The sequence below is a fragment of the Augochlora pura genome, chromosome 1 (assembly GCF_028453695.1).
Source record: "Augochlora pura isolate Apur16 chromosome 1, APUR_v2.2.1, whole genome shotgun sequence".
Taxonomy (NCBI): Eukaryota; Metazoa; Arthropoda; class Insecta; order Hymenoptera; family Halictidae; genus Augochlora; species Augochlora pura.
In genome coordinates, this window is record NC_135772.1 from 3484578 (window position 1) to 3506468 (window position 21891).

A 21891-nucleotide genomic window follows, 5' to 3' on the forward strand; every position below is an offset into this window, starting at 1 on the left:
GCGAAAGGGTTAAAGACGTAAGTGCGAACATCGAAGACTACCGACTCGCATCATGCGCGGCGCGTTGCCTCGTTCAGCGGCGCAACTCCCGCGGAACGGACTGCCGTAGCGAAAGGGTTAAGGACGATGGGGGTGAGGCCGATCTGCTGCAATGTCTAACCAAATGCACAAAAGAACCTTCATCGGATGAAGTCCAGGCTTCGCAGCAGTCGAAGGTCTATTTTCCTTGGATCAAGTGCGTTTTCGATGCACAAATCTCGTCTCCAGTGACAAGCATCTTTAACCCTTTGACTACTGTTGCCGCCTATTGGCGTCCGACACATGTTGGCTTCCCGGTACCGTAGGCGCTAATAGGCGTCCAGATCGCCTGTTTCGCCCCTTTATTATTAAATTTGAATAATCATATATTGTGTAATATTTATGTTATATATTGTAAAAAAGCTTAACATTATTGTTCGCTTCAAGTAATATTGGTTTCATGTAATAGAATTCAATATTTTGAATATTTTAATAGACTGCCTCAGAAATATGTATGTCTAACGAAAAACTACGGCCGTGCCAAAGTCTGCCGTAGCCAAAGGGTTAAGAAAGGATCCCTTTCGTGTCGCTGAAGAAGCAAATCGCACGCAGTGACGCGGAAGAAACTTATAGGACAACCTAATAATTTTTATATCGCGTACTGCTAAAACTTTTATTTTACGCTCAGAAATCATTTTTATATCAACAAAGTATATACTCAAAAAATTGCTGACACTAACTAATTGGTCCAAGGTATATGCTTTGTTAAAAGTCAAATATAAACGTCGTATAGTACGTGCGAAAGGTGAGACAGTTTGACTACGGCTCTCCGCTGCTGCTCGTTTCGAAGATTCATAGCGTTGATCGGTTCAGGTACTCTCGTGGCCGGGAGACAAACAAATCGTGGCAGACGCGGAGATAGGAGACGGGAAAACGATGGCGGTGGACGAGGGACGAGAACATTCCCCTCAATTTATATAGATTGCTCCGAGTGGCGTTTCGAGTTCAAGTAACGAGGCACAATTCCGCGGCCGGTCGAGTATTTCCTTCCTGAAGTGGAAAATCCATTATGTGGCCAGCCCATACGGCTCTCCAGCCGGACGAAGGGAAAGTTGACGATACGCGCGTATATGGCCAGACGGGGCGCGCTCCTACACAATGCTATCTCGTTAAATTAGATTTTAATGCCGGCAGAGGCGGATGATAAATACTTGTCGCCGGGTCGGTGCAATGACAATTTCGGCAAACTTTGACCTACGGCGAACATTTCGCGAGTCCGTCGTGATACTAAAGGACAGTATTTTACCATCCCGATGCACAATGTTCACTAGTTTTTCTCAATTTAAAGATATATCTCCGAGTTCGAAAGAACAAAATTTACATATTATAGAAACGATATATAATTTAAATAGCGCTTAATAAAAATAGAAAAAATATTTTTAGTAAATTTAATAACAAGAATTAAGGCTTGGCGGAAAGACAAAAGTAAATAGAAAAATTATATAAACCATAGAACTATGAACTATGGAATAATACTCATGTTTCATATATTAATCCCTTTCCTATATAATTTGTAATATATTATATATAATTTTTATTCATGAAACCAGGAGCAAACTATAAAAGGGTAATCGGAGTCAGCCTTTCACCGTTCGAATATCTCGGTTCGTCGAATGAATTTTGATTCCCTCAAAAATAAACGGCAAAGTTCATCAAAAGCTCCTCGCGCGCGTTCCTCGTCGATATATTTAATAAAAAAAATACTCCCACGCAGCTTGGCCTAGTCAGCGCCCATAAAAATTTATTCATACACAATGTCGCTGGTAAATGGAATATATTCATAGAATGTAAATACGATGAGAGCCGGTGAAACGTGAAACGATAAGATGTGCACGAAACCAGGCCGATACCGTGGTTAAAACGTTCGCGGAGCAACAATCACGGCGAACCTGCGAAGATTAAAGTCAATATATAATGTGATTTCTGCGAGTTTCGTTAACGCTTTAATGGCATTGGTTAAACGCCCCGATCATTTATTCGAATCGGCTATAGTGATTAAAGTGGACCTATCGCGTTACGCGCTTGTCGAATCAACAGCTGATTATGGGAGAATTATAGATCGATTTAAACGACCTAACGGGTAGCGAATTTTATCTCGAATCATTGTGCATACTATATATATATTTATTAAGGTGCATACATGCATTTATATGTATAGAATAGTTCATCACGCATTTTCTATTATTTTCGAAAAGCAAAAATTGTTCAACCATTTCTCCGCTACATATAATAACAGTAAATTAATCCCCCTAATATCTGAAAAATAATTAAAAATAATTAAATCACCGACTCCCATGATTGATCCATTTCAAAAGACGTTTGAATGGCTCATCGCGTGTCTCTGCGCTTGTATCGGAAACATCAACGTCTTCGCTTCAGTAATCAGACTCTAAACGAATTTCGACAGGGAAATTTCGAATGTGCATGACGTCGCGTGTAAATTCCGCAACGATTTAGCTGTCGGAAGTTTCACCTCCAATGAGAGATAACAGATACTACCGTGGTGCCAGTCGCGTGCATATCAACTCATCGTTTTCTTACTGTCACAGCGAAACGATTTAAATTTGCATTTGCCACTCTATTTCAAAATATATTTCATCCTTTAACTTTTATTATCGAGCCAGGCAAGTGTGAAACAAATATAGAAAAATTAAAAATGTGTAAATAATAAAAGTACTTCAAATATAAGAGTTATTAAAGATAAATATAAATATGAAAGATTTCAGGACGGGAAATTCCGTGAACTTTTCTCACAGAGTGTACGCGGCTCGAGCAGCCGAGAATCTTGATTTGTGCAGTCTTCGAATGGTTGGATAAGGAAGTTTTATTCTTGGCGTGCGGAATTAAGAGTACGGGAGCCGAACAAGTGGAAATGCCGATCGGCTGCCGGTCTACTGGCATGTGAAATAAACTTCTGAGACGATATTACCCATGGCTGATTAATCGGAATTCATTCCACACGCTCGCTCCGCCATGCAAAACGCAATCTGACCGAAAGTTTTAGCACAAAGCGAGACCCCGAGGCTGCCGCACGATTTCGTTTCTGCATACACGGTGTGCGGTTGTTCGTTAACGTTTCTAATGTGCATATAGGGTGTACAAATAAACCAGTTGCAATGAAAACAATATTCTGAGAAAATTAAACGAAATAACAGATAATCCAGTAATTCAGGATGTCATCTTTCGTTTAATTAAATTATATTCAGTGAACTTTGCTAGATATTTATTAAAATTGTTATTTAATCTCCAGAGAAATATTTGACGCGTCTTCATTTTTGCAACACACTGTACGTTCTGTTACAACGACGGATTTCCATCATAAACGCGCATTATAATTATTAGTCTCAAATGGCGAGTATAGTCTTGACAGTCGCATCCGCGTGACACAGAGCGTTAATTAGGCAACAGTCCAAGTTCGCTGTAACATATATTACAACGACGAATATAGTCGTCTAGTGTACGAGCTTTCCTACTTAACCAAACCATTTACATAATTTTCGCGAATTGTCAATTTGTGCTGAGGTGACACATTTGCGCACAGTAGCGTAATCAAACACCTAAAATTCATGGTCGTTCTACGCGATGAAATAATCCGCTGTCATCTAACTTGCTGGTTACGTCTATTCTAGTTATATAGTTATAGTAAATAGGAGATCATCTTGTACAATGTAGATTACAGAGAATATTTTAATTATTGTAAAAACTATTTAAAATTATTTATTAAACGTTCTCAGTAAGGAAGCAGTGTCCATTGCGATTTTCGCGCAAGTTTTTAATTAGCCTAAGAAGTATGGTTTACCTTGAAGATTATATAGCATAGTTTATGACGCAACTGACCAATTAGACGCATTTGTAAATTTCATTCCCACTTGTTAAACAACATTTAGCGTCGGCGCATTCGTCGACGAAACAGTCCTCAAGCCGCATTTCTCAACTGCATTTGTTTAAAGACAATCGTCGACTAATGTCCGAAAACGAAAATTGCACGTGCGTAATATCAACAAAATTCTTGACACAAAATATACAGCTAATATTCGGCGATAATGATTAATTCATAAACTTTAGTAATTGAATTTTTAACATTGCTTTAGTAATGCAAGGACAGCGCTAAATTTGATTTAATACCCGAGGCAAACGAAACGAATATAAAATAAATAACGACGCTATTTTTACCACGATTCCGCGGAACAATAATTAATTCGTTCGCTATCGTTGTAAATTCTAGTACAATTCGCCGCTTAAAAATATGCAAGCCGTACGCCCGCTATATTTAGACCACACGCACGCACGATATTACTGTCATAAACTCCCCGGCACATATACGCTAAATTACTAGGAGGCATGCCATTGTCTCTCGTATCGCTCGATAACATCTCGAGTTACGAATTAATATGCCGCATAATTGCGTAACTTTCTTTAAATATTTCCGTACAAGTCTCTTAAGTAATTGAAAACTTTACGACTACTTCTAATCTCTCCGCCACTTTCAAATTATTAGGTTTAACGAGCACGGTACGATAAATTTCTATCCGAGCTTTCGGTTTTAATTAACCCAGTTCGGCTCATTGGCTCGGCTAAATAGCGCTATTCAAGCTCGCCTCTCATTGGTTAGTATTTTTCGTTAATAATTTGTAGACGAAATTGCGGGCTGCGTTTTCGCTCTGGAAAAAATTGCTTCGAACGACCTCGGTGACCTTTCATTGGTCGTGCGATCTTCATGGTAATCATAAAAGATCGCTGGCCCCATGCGTGCGCCGCCCACGAAAGGGTGCAAGGGCGGGGAGATCAGGGGATGACCGCGATCAAACCCGTTGAAACGGAAAGTTGGCGAACTTTCTGAATCGGCCCTTACCAAAGCGTGAAAGTTGCCGCGCGGTGATCCCGGTGACTGACGATCATTGGCGAGCCGGTTCCGTTCAGTGACCCACGGTAGGTCAGACACTGTCGTGACGTATCTAGGTCAAAGAACCAGTTCAACAACTTGAAACGATCGGAGCGCGCGTCCGACAGACCGTCTGTTGACGCCGGCACGCCGTGACGTCAGCGGTGCCTATTCCCGACGAACGCCGCGGCGGCTTTATCCGCGCTGTAAAAATAACGAGCCAACAGGCCGCTTTACAATCGGCCGTGAAACGATAGCCGTTCGATAGAATTGATTCGACCGGGGGGGGGGGGTAGACCGGCTGAACGGCGCTCGGCTCACGGAGCGCGCGCCGTTTAGAAGAATGGCGTTTTTTTTTTTCTTTTTATTCCCGGTGATCGAACGATCTCTTACTTGATAATGAGAATCCGCCGAGGGGGCTCCCATGCAAATGTTTTATGCAAATCCGGTGAACCAATTGTCCTGAACGGCTCTCCAATTCTTTTGACGATCCTGTGATTCGTGATTAGCGGAACGAGGATGAGAGGATGAAATGGAATTGACGGAGGACACGTCTCCCTCGGGAATCGCTCGTCTGCTATAGGGTTTTCCAGTAAGGGCGAGTCCATTTTGAAATGGAATAAAATGGGCTGTGTATGAGATATTAAGCAATTTCTTTTTTATTTGAAAGGCCCGTGTGTGTCGTTATGTATGGAATACGATATCGTTCAAATGTCCTCAGCGGCTTTGCACGGTGGCACGTATCCGAGAGGTCCAAATTATCAATGACTTTGCCGCGTAGCTCCAGCTGAATTTGAGCGATGGCCTGGGCTACGTTGACTTTGAGAGCGTCGGTCGATTGTGGCTTACTGGTATAGACCTGCGACTTCAGAAAAACCCGCAAGAAGAAGTCTAGATCTTGGTGGTCAATTCTAGGCAGCGAACAAACGGCGTTGTCTGTGGTCTTGGCTATAGTTTGCCCCGTCTTAATATGCCATCTTAATAACCTGACATAACCCTTCAGCGGGCCAGTTTGGTATATTAAACGCAACAACTCGATTAACGCGATATCGTAGAACTGCGAAGAAATCGGTTCTTCGATTGCATTGTTCGTGGAAAAATTAATTCGAATTCGTAGAACAATTTAGTCGAATTCCATAGAATTCGTTGGGTTTTGATTCCGGGAGCTAGGGGTTGATTAACCCCCGACCGCGGGCTACGCGGAATTCGCGCTCCAAATATATTTCGTGAAATTTCACAGAGCGAAGCTGAATTTAAAAAAAGTCTCGAATCGCGTACTTCTTCTTTGCTTTTTATTATTCATTTTATTTATTATTCTTGTCTTTTGCAAAACACGCGATTAAAGTTTCAAGTTCGCGCAGTCACTTTCAGCGTTACAACTTTGCCTCGGAATTTTAAATAATCCCGCTGCTACAGCGTTCTTTGTATACTGAAAGTTTTTAAAAAATAAAAAAGGGTACTGAATGTTTTTTACGAAAATTACAGAACTCGTATGTGCACTCTTGGCATCTTTAATATTTTATTACACGGTATAAAAAGAAAGAAATATAATTTTAAAAGTTCATAGAGATATAGTAATAAATAAATACGTAACATCTTTTAAAAAAATATCTTCGAATATTTAAAGTATGAAAAATTGTTTCTCGATTTAGTTCATAGATAATTTATATACGTACGAAGATTCGTAATCTGTTCGCTATTAACATAAAATGATTAATGTTGTGTCTTCGTTCTGTTTTCAGAGTTCGAGTTGAATACTACGTTAATGAAAACACATTCAAGGAAAGGCTTCAACTATATTTCATCAAGAACCAACGTTCCAGTAAGTAAATCTAACTCCAGCAATCTTGAGTCGCTATTAGGTTAATTCAATCGCTTGAACTCCCTTTCATAAGTTTCTCGTACTCATGGCTGTGCACAATTCAGGCAAATTATTCAACTCAAAAATATAAAATAGAGATATTAGAATGTATAATTTATTGAGAAATATATATTTAATAGACTTGATGTTCGATATAAATTATAGTTTACTGTTTTAGTATATAATAAATTTGATCAACCCCCAAGGGTTGGAGTCAAATATATATTGAATTGTACATTTTTAGGTTCGTTTATTATTTGATATTTTTGCTTGAATAAAATACAGCGATGTTACTATTAAATATTAATTAATAGTATAAATGATCAAGGATCATATAAATCCTGTATAAAAATAACTAGTCTCTCAAATAAAATTTTTAAACATTGCCAGACCTTCTATATGAGCTACAACGAAATTTACTAATCGCCTAATTTTAATTGCATTTTGGCCACCCCTTGGAGCCATATATTTACTCAATAAAACGTCCATAAATTAATTTAATGTTCGATATTTCTGCTCGAACGGTGCACAAAGATATAACAAGGCTTCGACAACATTGTCACCGGAACACCGTCTACACAAGCCTCCGAACTCTTAAATTAATTCCTTCGCTGAAGTTCGACACGAGATTACGGTTCTCCCTGTGAAACGAGCGGCTCGATGACTGCCACGCGAAAAGATCGTTTACTCTTTATCGACATCTGCCACTCGGGGCTCGTGATCGTCAAGCTTTTGATCCTAAAAGAGTTCACGGCACCGGAAATTTCGCTCTCTCTAAGACACGTAACTCGCGTTGCATGCCGGCAACGTAATTTCGGGGAAGGCAGTGATATCGTGACACAGACAACCCACCCTCCATCCACCCCGAGCACGTAGACGTCTACCCGGGGAAGACATAATCTTTTGAAGCCGGTGGCACCAGCCGATAACGGATCCCGTGCCGATACCAGAGAACCCGATTTTCCTTGCGTATCGGCCATCATATCGCAATGGCACGTCGTACACGAAACCATGAAATCGATGCCCCGGTGTCGCGCCGCGGCAGCTTTTGCAACACCGCGATTAAAATAATCTGTTCGGGGGGGGGAGATGGTGCTGATTCGATGTCGATAACCTGCGACGCCGCGCGCGGTTCTTTTGATCGAGCGATAAGTTTTCCTCGCCGTCGTCGGATTTCTACGGTACGCGATTTCTCGCGCGACAAGTGCAGCAGGGGACGATGGCTGCTGCGAAAGAGACACATGAGTGGCACATTGTAGCATTAAATGGCCCATTGTCATCGGTAATTTCCATTGTTATCGAGCCAGATAAATGAGCTTGCGGGTTAAATGTTGCGACACTGAGGTGTTGATAATATAATATGATGATAGCATAGTGTTTTAATAATGTATAATAGTAAATTCGTAATATATAGTATAAGTACAAATAGTAATATATTATAATAGTAATATATTGTACTAGTAAAATATTATAACATCAAAATGCTGTAATAGTTAAATATTATAACAGTAAAATATTATAATAGTAAAATATTATAATAGTTAAATATTATAATAGTTAAATATTATAACAGTAAAATATTATAATAGTAAAATATTATAATAGTTAAATATTATAACAGTAAAATATTATAATAGTAAAATATTATAATAGTTAAATATTATAACAGTAAAATATTATAATAGCAAAATATTATCATATTAATATATTATACTAGTAAAATATTATAATAATATATTACAGTAATATATAATAGTATAATACTATAGCTCTATCTCTTCACCCAGACTTTCTATAGAAGAATTTGTTTCTTGTGTTCCAGGTCTGAGGATACGATTGGCAAATCTGTTTTTTAAACTCCTAACATGCTTCTTATACATATTCAGAGTCATCACCGACAGCGATCCAACGTATGCAGCATGGTAAGTGCATAAATATATAGAAAATAATTATTCCCAAAACTTACTTTCACTATAATATCTACTTTTAATTCCATAAAACATACACTTACTGCATAGTATTTAATTTATATATTTCGGTAATTTTACATCGCGATAATTTTACAACGCGGTAATAATAGTCTCTCAACAATTTCCCGAAGTTCGCTACGCAAAGGGTTAAAAAGGTCCGGTACACGTCGGTTGGTCAGAAAGCTTTTAAAAAATTTCGCCGCACGCTCCGATTCCGCGAACCGCATCGGCCGCTTTTAAAAAATCCTTTTCTCCCCAGTTATGGCTGCACGCCCGGCAACAAAACCGAGTTCCTCGTGTCTCAGAACCTCACCGAGGAGGAATTCCAGGACCATCCTACCATCAACTGGGACGCGATTTTATGGGTGAGAAGGCCTCTGGAATTGTGGGTCGTCCAAGTGATCCTGGCGATAGTATCACTTACGGAAGCCTTGCTGCTCGCCTACTTAGGTTACAAGGTACGCGTTCCCTTTATTCTTGGAGATATCATTTTATGCATAATATTCGTTTTGGAAATCACGGCCGCTTAATGTACCGTACGAGATACCTTGTTCCTTTATGGCGCCCCATACGGAAAAAGACGAAACGAGAATGGAAACGGAACGACACTCGAGAGCGCACGCGCTGCTTTTAACTATACAGGGTGGAACTACAGGTTGTTGCTATATTTTGAACCAACAGCGTTAAACAATACGGAAACAATGGGTTCCTGAGGTTATTTTAATTTTAATTTTTCCGTGGTGCAAGGTAGAAATATTTAAATTAAGGAATATTTGCATCAAAGAGCTTTGACAATAAAGCAACGAGATATCTCGTTTGATAATTCTCAGTGTGTATTTTTTGATGTACTGTGGCGCTCAGAAATATTTAATCACTCGTTTAATAATAAATATATTAGATGTGAAGCTTAATATTATTAATATTAAGCTTTATGTTAATATCAGACTATAAAGATTAATATTAAACTATAGAGCTTAATATTAAGCTTTATGTTAATATCAAACTATAAAGCTTAATATTATAAAGCTATAATGCTAATATCTGCAAATAATCGCTAAATAAAGCTAGAGATATTATTTCATACGAAATAGAAAATACGATATCGACGTTCGATTCGTTAATTTTAAATAATAGAAGTGATTAAATATTTTTGACGACAATATATGTATACATGTGTATTTCAGTGGTATCGTTCCTGCATGAGTATTGCTCTATCCGCCTAATTGCTCTACGTTCTTCCGGTTGGTAAATTAAAAAAGAAATAAATGCTCCCCTATTTCCTCGACGGACAATATATATCTATTAAACAGTAATAATTCGCCAATGATACACGGATAATAATACTACATTTTGTACACAAACTATACAAATTAATTCGTCGAAGTCAAATACGTCTCTAGTATCTCAAAGTATTTGGATTTTTATGATAATTTCAATTAGTTCTTAGAATTGTTTCAGCCGTTGTTGAACTTGAAAATTGGCAACGCGTTGGTTCTAGTTAAAAATGTTACGCGGATATTTCCTTCCTTCTTTTTTATAAACGTGCATCGTGGACAACCCGACGCGATGCATTCTCTGCATTTCCCCTGTGCTAGAGTTTTTTGCAATATTTTATGCTTCACCGCTTCTTGTTATGCTACTTCGTCGTTCTGCAGTTTCATTGAGAATTATTTACGGTTTCACCGAACACGACGGAACACGGAAATCAAAGGAATTTTCGCGAAAAATCGGTCCCTCTCTCTTTCTCTTTCTTTGCTTACAATTAGCAACATCTGATAGGAGGCCGAACAGAAAAAAAATTGTTTTCGGCGTAATACAAAGCCAATGCCAATAAAAGCTTATTGCGTCGACGGTGGTATAATCAAAAAATTTTACGAAGTTTCGACGGGCTTGTAGGGGTAGTCACAAAACATACCGCGAGCACTCTCTCTCCTTCCGCGGAAAGTTTTCCTCATTTCACTCCAAAAGTAAACGGGGAAAATCTCCCGAAAGTCTCGCGCGTCCAGAGGAAAAGAAGTTCGTCGTTCTGTAGTTCTGCTAAATTACAATCCCTTATTCTTTTTTTACCAGTTTTCGCTGGCTCGCAGAATGAAATTCATCCGACGTCTTTGTACGACGCCCCTTCTAATACACTCGGAAACTAGATCCCAATCTCTGCTTTCAATTCTCTAATTTACGCGATTGTATAAATATATAAAATATACCAAGCCGAAAAGAAAAGAAAAAATACAATATTTGGTCGAGGTTGTAATTTTATATATCTTTAGCTATAGTTTATATAGAAGAAAATTTGTGGATATTTTATATATTTTATTTCTTCTATATTTTTTAAATTATGTTTATCTATCATATTTTAGATTCAAGGAGAGATGTCAATTTAATATTTTTTCTGTATATTTTAATTTAACATTTCTTTCTCTATATTTTAATCCAATATTTCTCTGTATATTTTAATCTATTATTTGTTCTGTATATTTTAATCTATTATTTGTTCTGTATATTCTAATCTATTATTTGTTCTGTATATTTTAATCTATTATTTGTTCTGTATATTTTAATCTATTATTTTTCCTATATATTTTAATCGAATAGTTGTTCTGTATATTTTAATCTAACATTTGTTCTGTATATTTTAATCTATTATTTGTTCTGTATATTTTAATCTATTATTTGTTCTGTACATTTTAATCTACGACAATTGGGGCAGCGTATTAATTAGGGCAGCCGCATTAATTGGGGCATCTACCCTAATATGGACAGTCACTGGAGGGTGGTTCATTCATTTGTCATATCACCCTCTCTCTGCGAAATAAATCATAGTGCAAGGGGTTAATAAAAAAGAAGATACTGGGAAATTAATGCAGTATCACGTGATGGCAATAATAATGCGTTGACAGTGTGCCTAGACAGTATAACTAGACAGTATACTTAGACAGTATATTTAAACAGTATGCTTAAACAGTATGATTAAACAGTATGCTTAAACAGTATGCTTAAACACTATACTTAGACAGTAAGATTAAGAGCAGTTTCCGCGACGGCAATAAAATTAGTATTGAGCGGTGTCAAATTTGAACGAGCCGGTTACTCTCTATGCGCAAGGGTTCCAGATATGATCTACGATACGTTGCAGAGTATGTAGCACGCTATTCGCTAATCGAGCATTCCGGCAACCCGATTCGTCACGTTGTAACAACCGACAAACTCGATAAGGCTATGTTAAGAACGCATGAACGTGATACCTCGAAGCTTTACGTGCGATTGTAACGAGGGGCTTAAAGCCTGCTACAATATAGCTTTCGATTATAAAAACAGCTATCGAGAGCCATAATCCATAAAAAAGTAATAGCTGTCGCAGAGAATCGCTTTCAACCGGTTTACATCAATTTATTAAATGGAACTATGCGTTGACATTTGTGTAATTAGCTGCTATTGCAAATCGCTATACGCGTGCATACTTTTTATAAATTTATTAAAAAGGATGGAGAAAGATTTAGACACGGCATTGATTTTTAACAATTATTTATAAAGTTAATAAGTTGGACCAATGGCGCGTTTAGAATTTTATGTTCTTGCTGTCATTAGTTCATCGTGAATTGCAGTTTCGGAATAGGGTAGCTCGGCATATGGTTATGGGAAATTATCTCGTTTTAGATAAATGAATGGCAGCCATAAATCCGAGTCGTGACATGAAATTTATTGCGTCGATTCTAAAATGGAACTGGTCTCTCGTGGAAAATCGTAAACCGATCCTGGTACTCTAAGCGTTCCTAACCCCTTGCACTGTAATAACGCGTCAGACTCTCGTGACAAAGATTTCATGGAAGATCTAATAAATATTAATGTCTTCTAAATCGAAATTAAAATTAATTCTTCTGTTATCAAGGTCTAGAAAAAATAATAAAATTAAAGTCTTCTAAATCGAAATTAAATTTAATTCTGTAGTTATCAAAGTCTAGAAAAAATACATAAAAATAATAGAAGACAGAAAAATTGTTTGGTCTTCTTTAAGGAAAATATTAAATTAAGGAATATATTAATTTATCTAGACGCGTGAAGGCTTCATTCATTTTTTAATTATCGAAGTCTTCACCCTTTGATCGAAACAACATAGTGATCTTATAGCTAAAGTCTAATATCCCCTAAAAGAGAGCATTCGATTACAATATACCTTGCTCGAATATTTAAAAATATGTGAAATAGCGAATTATGCGAATGAATGTCAATGGCCCTATTCCTGGTAATTCTCCCTTATTCGCGACCCGAGTCATTCATCAGTGTTGCCATTCGTCCTAATCATGATTTTCGAAGGTAATCATCGCGAAAGGGTAGGCGATTAAATTTCCGGAATGCGATGAAAATGATCGAGCGATCCGCATCGCAACGTAGCAGATCGACTAGTTAGCTCGAGCATCTAGCCAGAAAACAGGGGTGACGTTGAATCGCGGGGGTTTCAAAGGCTTTCGATGCCACTCCGGGTGATCGCGAAGGAGCATAAACTGAGGGGCTCCATAGTGAAGTAGAGGCTCGAGTTCTCAGAGATTCGGGTGCGCTGCCTCTGGACCTGCACGTTTGAACACGGTCTCGATCACGTGCGCATGCACAGCCAAATAAACAGACGAATACCGTGGCAAATCGGTTCCTGCGATTCGCAGCCGTGTGCACGGTTGACCCGAAGGGAATCCAATCTTGGTTCACGACTAATGATCGTCGAATGGGTTATAGTAACGGGAACCGACGCGCGCTCCTGTATAATCCAACTCCTCCACCCACGCTCTACCCTCCCCTATTATGTCTTCTTCCGTCATTCTCCATTTGCGAAGTTCGCCGCCGAGAATTCGACGTCTGTCGGAGTTACGCGGACCACCGTTGCTCGGAACTTAACTTATTGGCACACAATGACCCGGGCAACGGTCGCGCCACCCTTTTTCCGAAACTTCTTTTAATAGATGAAGAGTGTTCGACCACCTGAAATAGTAGAATTGGAGTTCAATTTTTTTTTTAATTAAATCTTAAATGATTTATCACACTTTCCTATCGAAAATAAAATTGATTAAAGCATGTTCAATTTTTATTTAATATTTAAATTTCAAGGTTTTTAAACCTTGTTAAATCATAGGCATATAAAAATAGGCTCCAGAATTTCTTTTTCTCAGAATATTCAAAAATCTAATTTTTGTATCATAGGAAAAATATCGACGAAAGAAATTCTGAAGTATAAATGATAATATTAATATGAAAGCAAGTTTAATAATTTTAATTTCTCAAGAATTATCAATCAAATTTCTCAAGCCTATCAGAGTCGATTCTAGAGGTAATCTCTTACCTATTTTTACCTATATCTCTGAAACAAAGTGAGCTACAACTTCACCTAAGCGCTCTATTCACAGCCGCATCCCTCCTTTATAAACACATCATGTACGAATAAGTTTCCTCGAACATAATTTCGAACAGAGTACGATTCAGAGGAAGCCTCGACCCAGCCGAGATTCGAGCAACGTTCTGTGAAATCAAGTTTCCAACAGCGATAGATGTTACCCCCATCCGAAATTCATCATCGTTCACCGCTCAGACGCGACCCCGTCCCGCGCTTCTTTCCAGAATTGAAGAAGACACTCGGGGGGGGGGTATCCGTTTCGAATCGAACGACGGCGGCGTGTTCCTTCCGCCGGAAGTAGGTCAGAAGAATCTTCAGAAGATGAAAAAACTTGTCGGCCGTTTGGAAAAAGTATCGATGCTGAAAAAGTATCCCCCCTCGATAGGGGGGGATGGTTCTCACTTGAAAAATCGATGCGATATATCGCGGTCAAACGATCCAACTTTTCGGCTGCTCTTTGTCTCATTTCAATAGCCGATTTCGCTTTTTGAGGTACGGATGAAAGCTCGTTACTCTTCGCTCGATTCTCGTTTTATATCGGCGCTCGATCTTTCGACTGTTTCCAAATTCTGCCGTTTTCCTGGTGAATGGATAAAATATCCAGTCTGTTTATCACGGTCTGAAAGACTCGTAAGTAATGAGTTATAGCTTTGTAGAAATGCTATAGTTTGGAATGGGATTGTTCGGTAACCGGAGAGGTCGACCACCTTTGTAGATGAACAGGGGGAACAGAAATTCTACAGGAAAATTAATAAAAAGAAATTCTTGGTGATAAATATAAAATAAATAGAAATTAATGTTTGTATAATTTTATACGTGTGGTACAATCGCGAGAATAATTTATAAAAAAAAGAATGAGACAATTGTAGAATATAATTTGTTTAGTGGGGGATTGGGTTCCGGGAAAAATGAGGAACCGCCAGGTTCGCGTGCCCTGCTATCTACAGAAAGTAGAATCGATCGGTTTTGATCAGACGCGCCAGCCAATTCCCCTTGAATAACGCGCGGCGTTGTTTAACTTATAACTTGTTTAATACCGAAGCGATTCATAAGTCCGAGGACAGCGTGAAATCCGTGTTCGGAGGAACAGTGAAATATTTGTTAACGCGCTCGCGGACGTGCATGCTATATAGCATTCACTATCGTTTTGTCATAACCTTGACACGACTGCTGTGATACCTCTTCTTGTGTATACAAAAATGATTGAAATTATACTATTAAAATTATATTACAAAAATTATACTATACAAAGATATAAGTATTAAAATTAAAATGTTAATATTTCAAGCACTAAAACAAAAAAGGTGATCGAGCAAAATTTCGATGTCATAATTATTTTAAAAATGAATTTATTTGTCAAAACTGTTGACTGTCCGCGAACGTGTCAGCTCGGAAGAAATATCTCGAGTCAATTTTTAGACCACCCGGTAATTGCATGACGAATGCCCAGTGAAAGTGCAGGACGACCGTTTGATCTTTTCTCAGACTCTTCTAACGCACTTTGTATTTTCTTGTAATTGTCGCTGGGTTTGTTGAGCTGTCTTCGTCATGTTCACAGGGAAACGTCTGGCAGCAGTTACTCTCGTTCCACTTCATCTTGGAGCTGGTCAACACTATACCATTTACCATCACAGTGAGTAATCAACGAACTTTACTCGATGTCTCTCTCTCCTTATTTATCCACGTTATTTTGTCGCTATAATTAATATACATATAATATAATAAGACCCTGCCTAACTAGGAAACAGATTACCATCCAAAGGATTTCCGGGCAATTCTTTGGTCATTGTGCTCGTCAAATGGTTCTACAATTCTACGTAATAGATAAATACTTTAAATAATTGACTCGTTGCTTCCTGGGAGGAAGAGTGAGAGAGCTTAGAGTACTGGAACAGAAAGAAAAGAACAGAAACGCGTGAGAATCGTGTTAAAACGAGGCGAAGCTGGGGTAAGAACCTAAAGCTCTATCACGAAGAGACTTTGACCGTTTCACCGGGAGACGCATTTGTCAGTGAAATCGGTTCCTCTAAATTCCGTTCCATCAAGCGTCGATAGGAAATCTACAGGTTCTCTAGGTGGCCGCCGGCACGCGACAGCGAGAGAGATTCTTAGATGGAACATCGTTTGATCGAGCCGCGCCCGCTAAGCCGTACACTCGGTCGACTTTTCGTTCTAACAACAAGGCGCCGCGGCAAAACGGTTCGAGAACTTGTTGCTCTAGGTTAGCGTCGCTCGTGTTCGCGCAAAGTTACGGTATTCCACTCCCCTGAGCTATGCCGGGCTGAATGATAGTAATGGGCTCTTGTTACGCGATCGCGGGTAGATACGAATTCATAGCGGAGCGGTCGCGATTTATGGTTACGGGGAAACGGTATCACGAAGCCGTCGTTCGCGAATTAATTTGCTCGAAGTGAGATCGATAGCTTCCATCTCCTTATCTTCGGCGATTCGAGTGATCGAATTGGCCGCCGTTTTATTTCTGAGCAAAGAAATAATTGCAATGGTACGAGATTAATAAATTCGAAACGCGTATGGATTTATTTAACAGCGACTTTTCATTGAAAATTCAGCCGTTTTTAAGCTTCGTCTGCGAGAAACAATGACTTGAGGTATTGAAAATAAAGGACACGGAGAAACGTGACAGTCGGAGCCAGACTAGCGCAGACGGATGACAGACGTTGCTTCAGAGACAATAGCCTGTTTTATATGCCACCTTGTTCCATTTTAACAGCTCTTCCGTGAAAGTTCTTTGTAGGAGTTCTGTATTGGAACCATTTACTTGTAGATATGTAGCCTAAATGTCTGGTAGAAATATATAAAAATCGATAAACGTTTGATTCGCATTAGCATTTTATTTCTCGTAAAAATCCAAGCAGTTTCTATAAGTTCGACACTTCTTTCCTGCTCTCTATTCAATACTATTTATAATTATAAGTGATATTTATATAATTATAAAATACATATGATAGATGAATAATTTATTTTGTAATTATATTTATTATAAATATAATTATAAAATATATAGTAATAACGAGCTGGAATTTTTCTATTTAAGCTTTAATTATCTCCCTCATCTATATAATCGTTTTTAGAAGGTTGAATTAATTATTAAACAACGTATTTTTCTCTGGTCAATTTTTTATGGTTTTTGCAACGATTTTGAGCGTTATGATCGGCGACTAGAGGATAAAAGATGCTGTTTCTTCCAGACACGCGATAAATTGTATAAGATCCCGCCGGCGCATCGATCTACCCTTGTTAACCTCGATCTAGACAGAAATGGGATGTAACGCCATCAGAGAGTTGTGCTCTGTGATTTAATTGGTTCAATCTTATTAGCTTTGTGCCTCTCCTTCAATGTTACGGCAAAATCCCCAAATCCCAAATCTTAGCGTGTCGTAACCGCTTGGAAAACGCATCCGCCTCGAGAGACAAATAAATTTCTGCGCGAGGAGTGTGCATATTTCCATTAAAACTACGGGATTATGTAAACTGTTATTAGAACATGCTGTACATAGTCACGGAAGAACAATTCATTTCGCGATCGTAATTGGTCCCCTTCGCCGACATTTTTTCTTATTCGCTCGGGTCGCGATTGCTTGAGTATAACAATGTTACGATTCCATTAAGACAAATATTAAACGAAGCTCTTGTTTTATTGTTCTGTTACTGCTTTCTGTGTTCTTTTAATTAAATTAGTTACGTTTAGTTATACGCTTGCGAAATTGTACAGGGTTGTCCACGAAATAGGCGTTGAAATTTCGCACCCCCTAAGGGTGAAAAAAAGGTTCAATATATTAATTTATATTAATATACAAAAGGTATGAAGAAGATAATAATAAATTATAGTTAACTATAATAATAATTATAGTTAATAATGAATTATTGTAACTCTAAAAAATTTATTTATCGCTACAACAAAATTCCAGGATTTTTTAAATGTACATTAAATATTTGATCCTTATTTCAGGACGCCTTGTACAATAAATAATTAAAAATATACAACTTAGAAGTATTTTATAATTGATACTAATAATAGTTTCATGGAAATGGAACATAAATTTTCTTTTGCAGCTACTTTACCCACCGATGCGAAATCTTTTCATCCCAGTGTTCCTGAACTGCTGGCTGGCGAAGCATTCTTTGGAGAATATGTTTGTGAGTAACTCAGTTATATATTAATTATTTCGAAATTATAATTGTGCAATTTTTATATCGTTATTTGGTATTTTTTTCTTGCAGAATGATCTACATAGGGCCATGCAGAAATCCCAGTCAGCTTTAAGTCAACAATTGATGATCCTTACTGCTACATTACTGTGCCTTGTCTTTACTAGGTAAGTCCTTTATACAGGGTGACTCATTAAAAAATTCTCCCTTAAATTCTTGATTAATTCTGCCTTAAATTATAATTGATTAATTCTCCCATAAATTATAATATTGTTTCTATAAATGTTCTAAACAAAATTTAGCTTCAAGAGAGGCATCTTGACAGCTATAAACCCTTTGTAGGTAAATGTACCTCCAAGATTTATAGGTAATCTTTATTTTTTTAAATAGAACTATATATCTTTTCTTTTAAATAAACATATAGTCCATTCCAAGATGAATTTATTAACCTACACACTTTGACCTTTCAAAGTCGTTCAAGATGATTTAATGCCAGTAAAAACTTACCCTCAGAAAATCAGATGAAGGCTATAGCTTTGACATAACCTCGAAATATCAAAGTGCGATAGGTCAATGAATTCGTCTTGGAATGGACCACAAGCTTATATAGAAAAAGAAATATATAGTTAAATTTACAGCTAACATGAAATTAATGCAATTTTTAATGCAACGTTTATTGTAACCATCTCTATAATTTGTTGCATCGCGCGCAAACTTTTCCGAACGTCGACGCGACAACGTTCGTATTCCATCGCATAAAACAACTGGATACTTAGCAATGGCAAATTGTAATTCCGCTCTCGTACTGGTAAACTTTCCTTAACCGTCTTGCCGACCTTATTTTCACCCATTATTTAAGTTCGAGGAAAGCGCGTGTTCGGTAACCAGCATAGAAGTTACAGTACGTTATTCGAATAACGAGGAAAGTTTAGTAGTTCCCCAGAAATTTCCATTTGCAAATTTGTTTTTCAGGTATAGAAATCGGTTTTTCTTCCGCCTTATTGTCTGGCTTATGTACCGAGCATTTCTTTTACGGAGACAAGTAAAATACTTACGGAAATAGCAAAGCCGGTTCCATTAAAAAAATCATACGTACAATCTTCGAAATATTTTATTTAAATATAAATAGTTTGAGAATATTTCAGATAGCCAATAGGCTATTTAATATTCATTTATTTAGACTTAATAAAGATTTTATTTAGGCTTTACTTTCGCAGGTTTCACTCACTTTTATTTCTTTTTTCGACATAATTAATTATTTTTTATTCTTCAATAAATTATTTATACTTATTCTTCAATAAGTTATTCATACTTATTTTGCAATAATATCGTGAACGTTTTAATATCGAATGTAATAGTTTACCTGAGATTTTAAGATAATATAATGGACGCAGCGCAATAAAAAGGAGGACTGGAGAAGCTAAAATTTTTAGCAATATTAAACCGATATTTCCGTTCATGGGCTCTCGACGCTCAATCTCCGCATATTGCGACATGTCTTGATGAAAATAGTATCTCTTTCGGAGTGGTATACCGTGATCGAATATGATTGCGGTCAGCCGATTGTAATTCGAAAGCTAAGAATATACCGGTACGAAAATGTACCACCTTATTACTTCTCCCCGCATCTGGCACAAACTTTGCAACTATGCCGCTCCGAATGTAATCGTAACGTTACAAATAATCGATAAGTCGGACGTCTTAGAGGTGGAATAAGTTACTTTTGATAGGATTTGAAGCTTCGAGGTATATTACGTTATTACGGTACCTGTACGCGGTCTATCGATTGAATCAAGCGACTCGCTCTTCTTATCGATACTATCGACTTTCTCTGTGCTTCGTTCAACTCTTCTCACCCCCTCTCTTCACCCCCTTCTGAAGCTTTCGTTTAGTCAGAAACCTTCGAAAATAAGGCAAAGATAAATCAAAGCGGTCAGTTTTTTATTTTTTATAGCAATAGAAACAAAGGTATATTCAGTCATTATTTTCGATTATTATAAATTAGGAACGACCTTATTTCGATACTCTTAAAATGTATTATCAAGGGCTTCGTTCTGAACAATTTTCTCCGGTGTATATATATATTAATAATTGCAAGGATATTATTCAAATAAAATATCCACATTTCCTGCTTGCAATATGAATTTATTATACACAGTTTCGTCACTGTCTACAGTACATATTTATCGTAGACGTCGCTTTAAAAAATAGAGTAGTCCTTTTTCAATCAAGACATCGTACTTTCCGTTCTGAATTTTCCATGAAGAGGCCACCCTGCTCCCCCGATCCTGTTATTCGACCCCGGCTGCGCCGAACGGCGTCGTTAAAAAATAGTATAGATTATTCATGTTATCGCGTCCTTCGATCGGTCGCGAATAGGTTTAATAAAGCAGACAACGTGCGGCGAGACCGCTGCACCCTTTGAGAAATGACTTCCGAATAATTTGGAGATCGTCCGCCGGATAAGGGAGAAGAAGGACGAGGAGTACGTCCGCCCTTAGCGTTGCAAGACCGGAGGTTCCCGACTGCTCCCGACAAGGGCGAGCTTACGCTCTGTTATAAAACCGCGACGTAAATAACGAATCACAACGATCGATGGTGATACCAATCCATCTGCGCTAGCCGCCACGATTACTTATTAATGTCTGTCCCACATTACGATCTGGGTCAATCAGCTAAGTTTTTACCCTGTCCCTGTGTTTCCCTCGATCGCTCGGCTTTYCCACCACGCGCCGCGGTGATCGAAGCGATCGATTCGAATGGACGAAAATAAAAAATCGGCTTAACTGTACTCCGGCACAGGTGAGTTCGGGAGAAGGGCCGACGTGAAGAAACCTTGTTCCTAGGTACGTGAGTCTGGAACTTTTTTAATAAAGCTGGGATTATAAGAAGCATCGTGTAAAATCGATGATAAATGAACTTTAATTTTAGACAGGCAGATTTAGGATTTTTTTCTGATTTAGGGCTTTGTAAGGAATATATTTATACTGAATGTATCCTACTTAATTTGATTTTTGAGAAAGGAAAGCGACGAAGATTTGTATTATTTTATTTACGATTATATTGCACTGTATACAATTGTTATAAAAATACGTTTCCTTCCGAAAATGAGAAACATCGCTACACAATAAAACACGAACACAAAAAATAAAACGCGCGCGTCCCGCAGCAAGCTGATGATTGCGGAAGTTTTATTCTATGGTCATAAAGTAAGATTATCCGGTTTCATTAATTATAAAACCCCGGGTCTCATACTTTTAACTGGGTAGTGCATTTACGTAATCCGGTTTACGCGGTCCATTCTATATGTAGTAAAAACTTTTGCCTGCTCGACCGAGCGAATTCCGATCGTAATGAAGGAATGGCTTTGCCGCGATAAAGACTGTAACAACGACAAAAGTCTCTCGCGCGTAAATTTCACGCATAATGAAACAGCAAATGAAACACGTAATGAAAATGTACTCGTATAGTATCACCGTGGCGCTGATAACTCTTTCAAAGGAGACTTCGATGGTCGGAGGAAACGAATTCAATTCTGTCCTTGTTAGTCGCG

At 38.0% G+C, this 21891-nt stretch overlaps 1 protein-coding gene across 4 annotated transcripts in view; it reads left to right on the plus strand.

The window, feature by feature from the left end:
* Positions 1-21891, plus strand: part of Slo2 (slowpoke 2) — a 144398-nt gene that overhangs the window by 95144 nt on the left and 27363 nt on the right. For all 4 annotated transcript variants that reach the window (XM_078192780.1, XM_078192700.1, XM_078192621.1 and 1 more), the window contains 6 exons: positions 6703-6782; positions 8644-8743; positions 9051-9249; positions 15727-15801; positions 18243-18326; positions 18411-18505. In XM_078192780.1, the coding sequence (XP_078048906.1) occupies positions 6703-6782; positions 8644-8743; positions 9051-9249; positions 15727-15801; positions 18243-18326; positions 18411-18505 (633 nt within the window). The remainder of the gene's footprint in view (positions 1-6702; positions 6783-8643; positions 8744-9050; positions 9250-15726; positions 15802-18242; positions 18327-18410; positions 18506-21891) is intronic.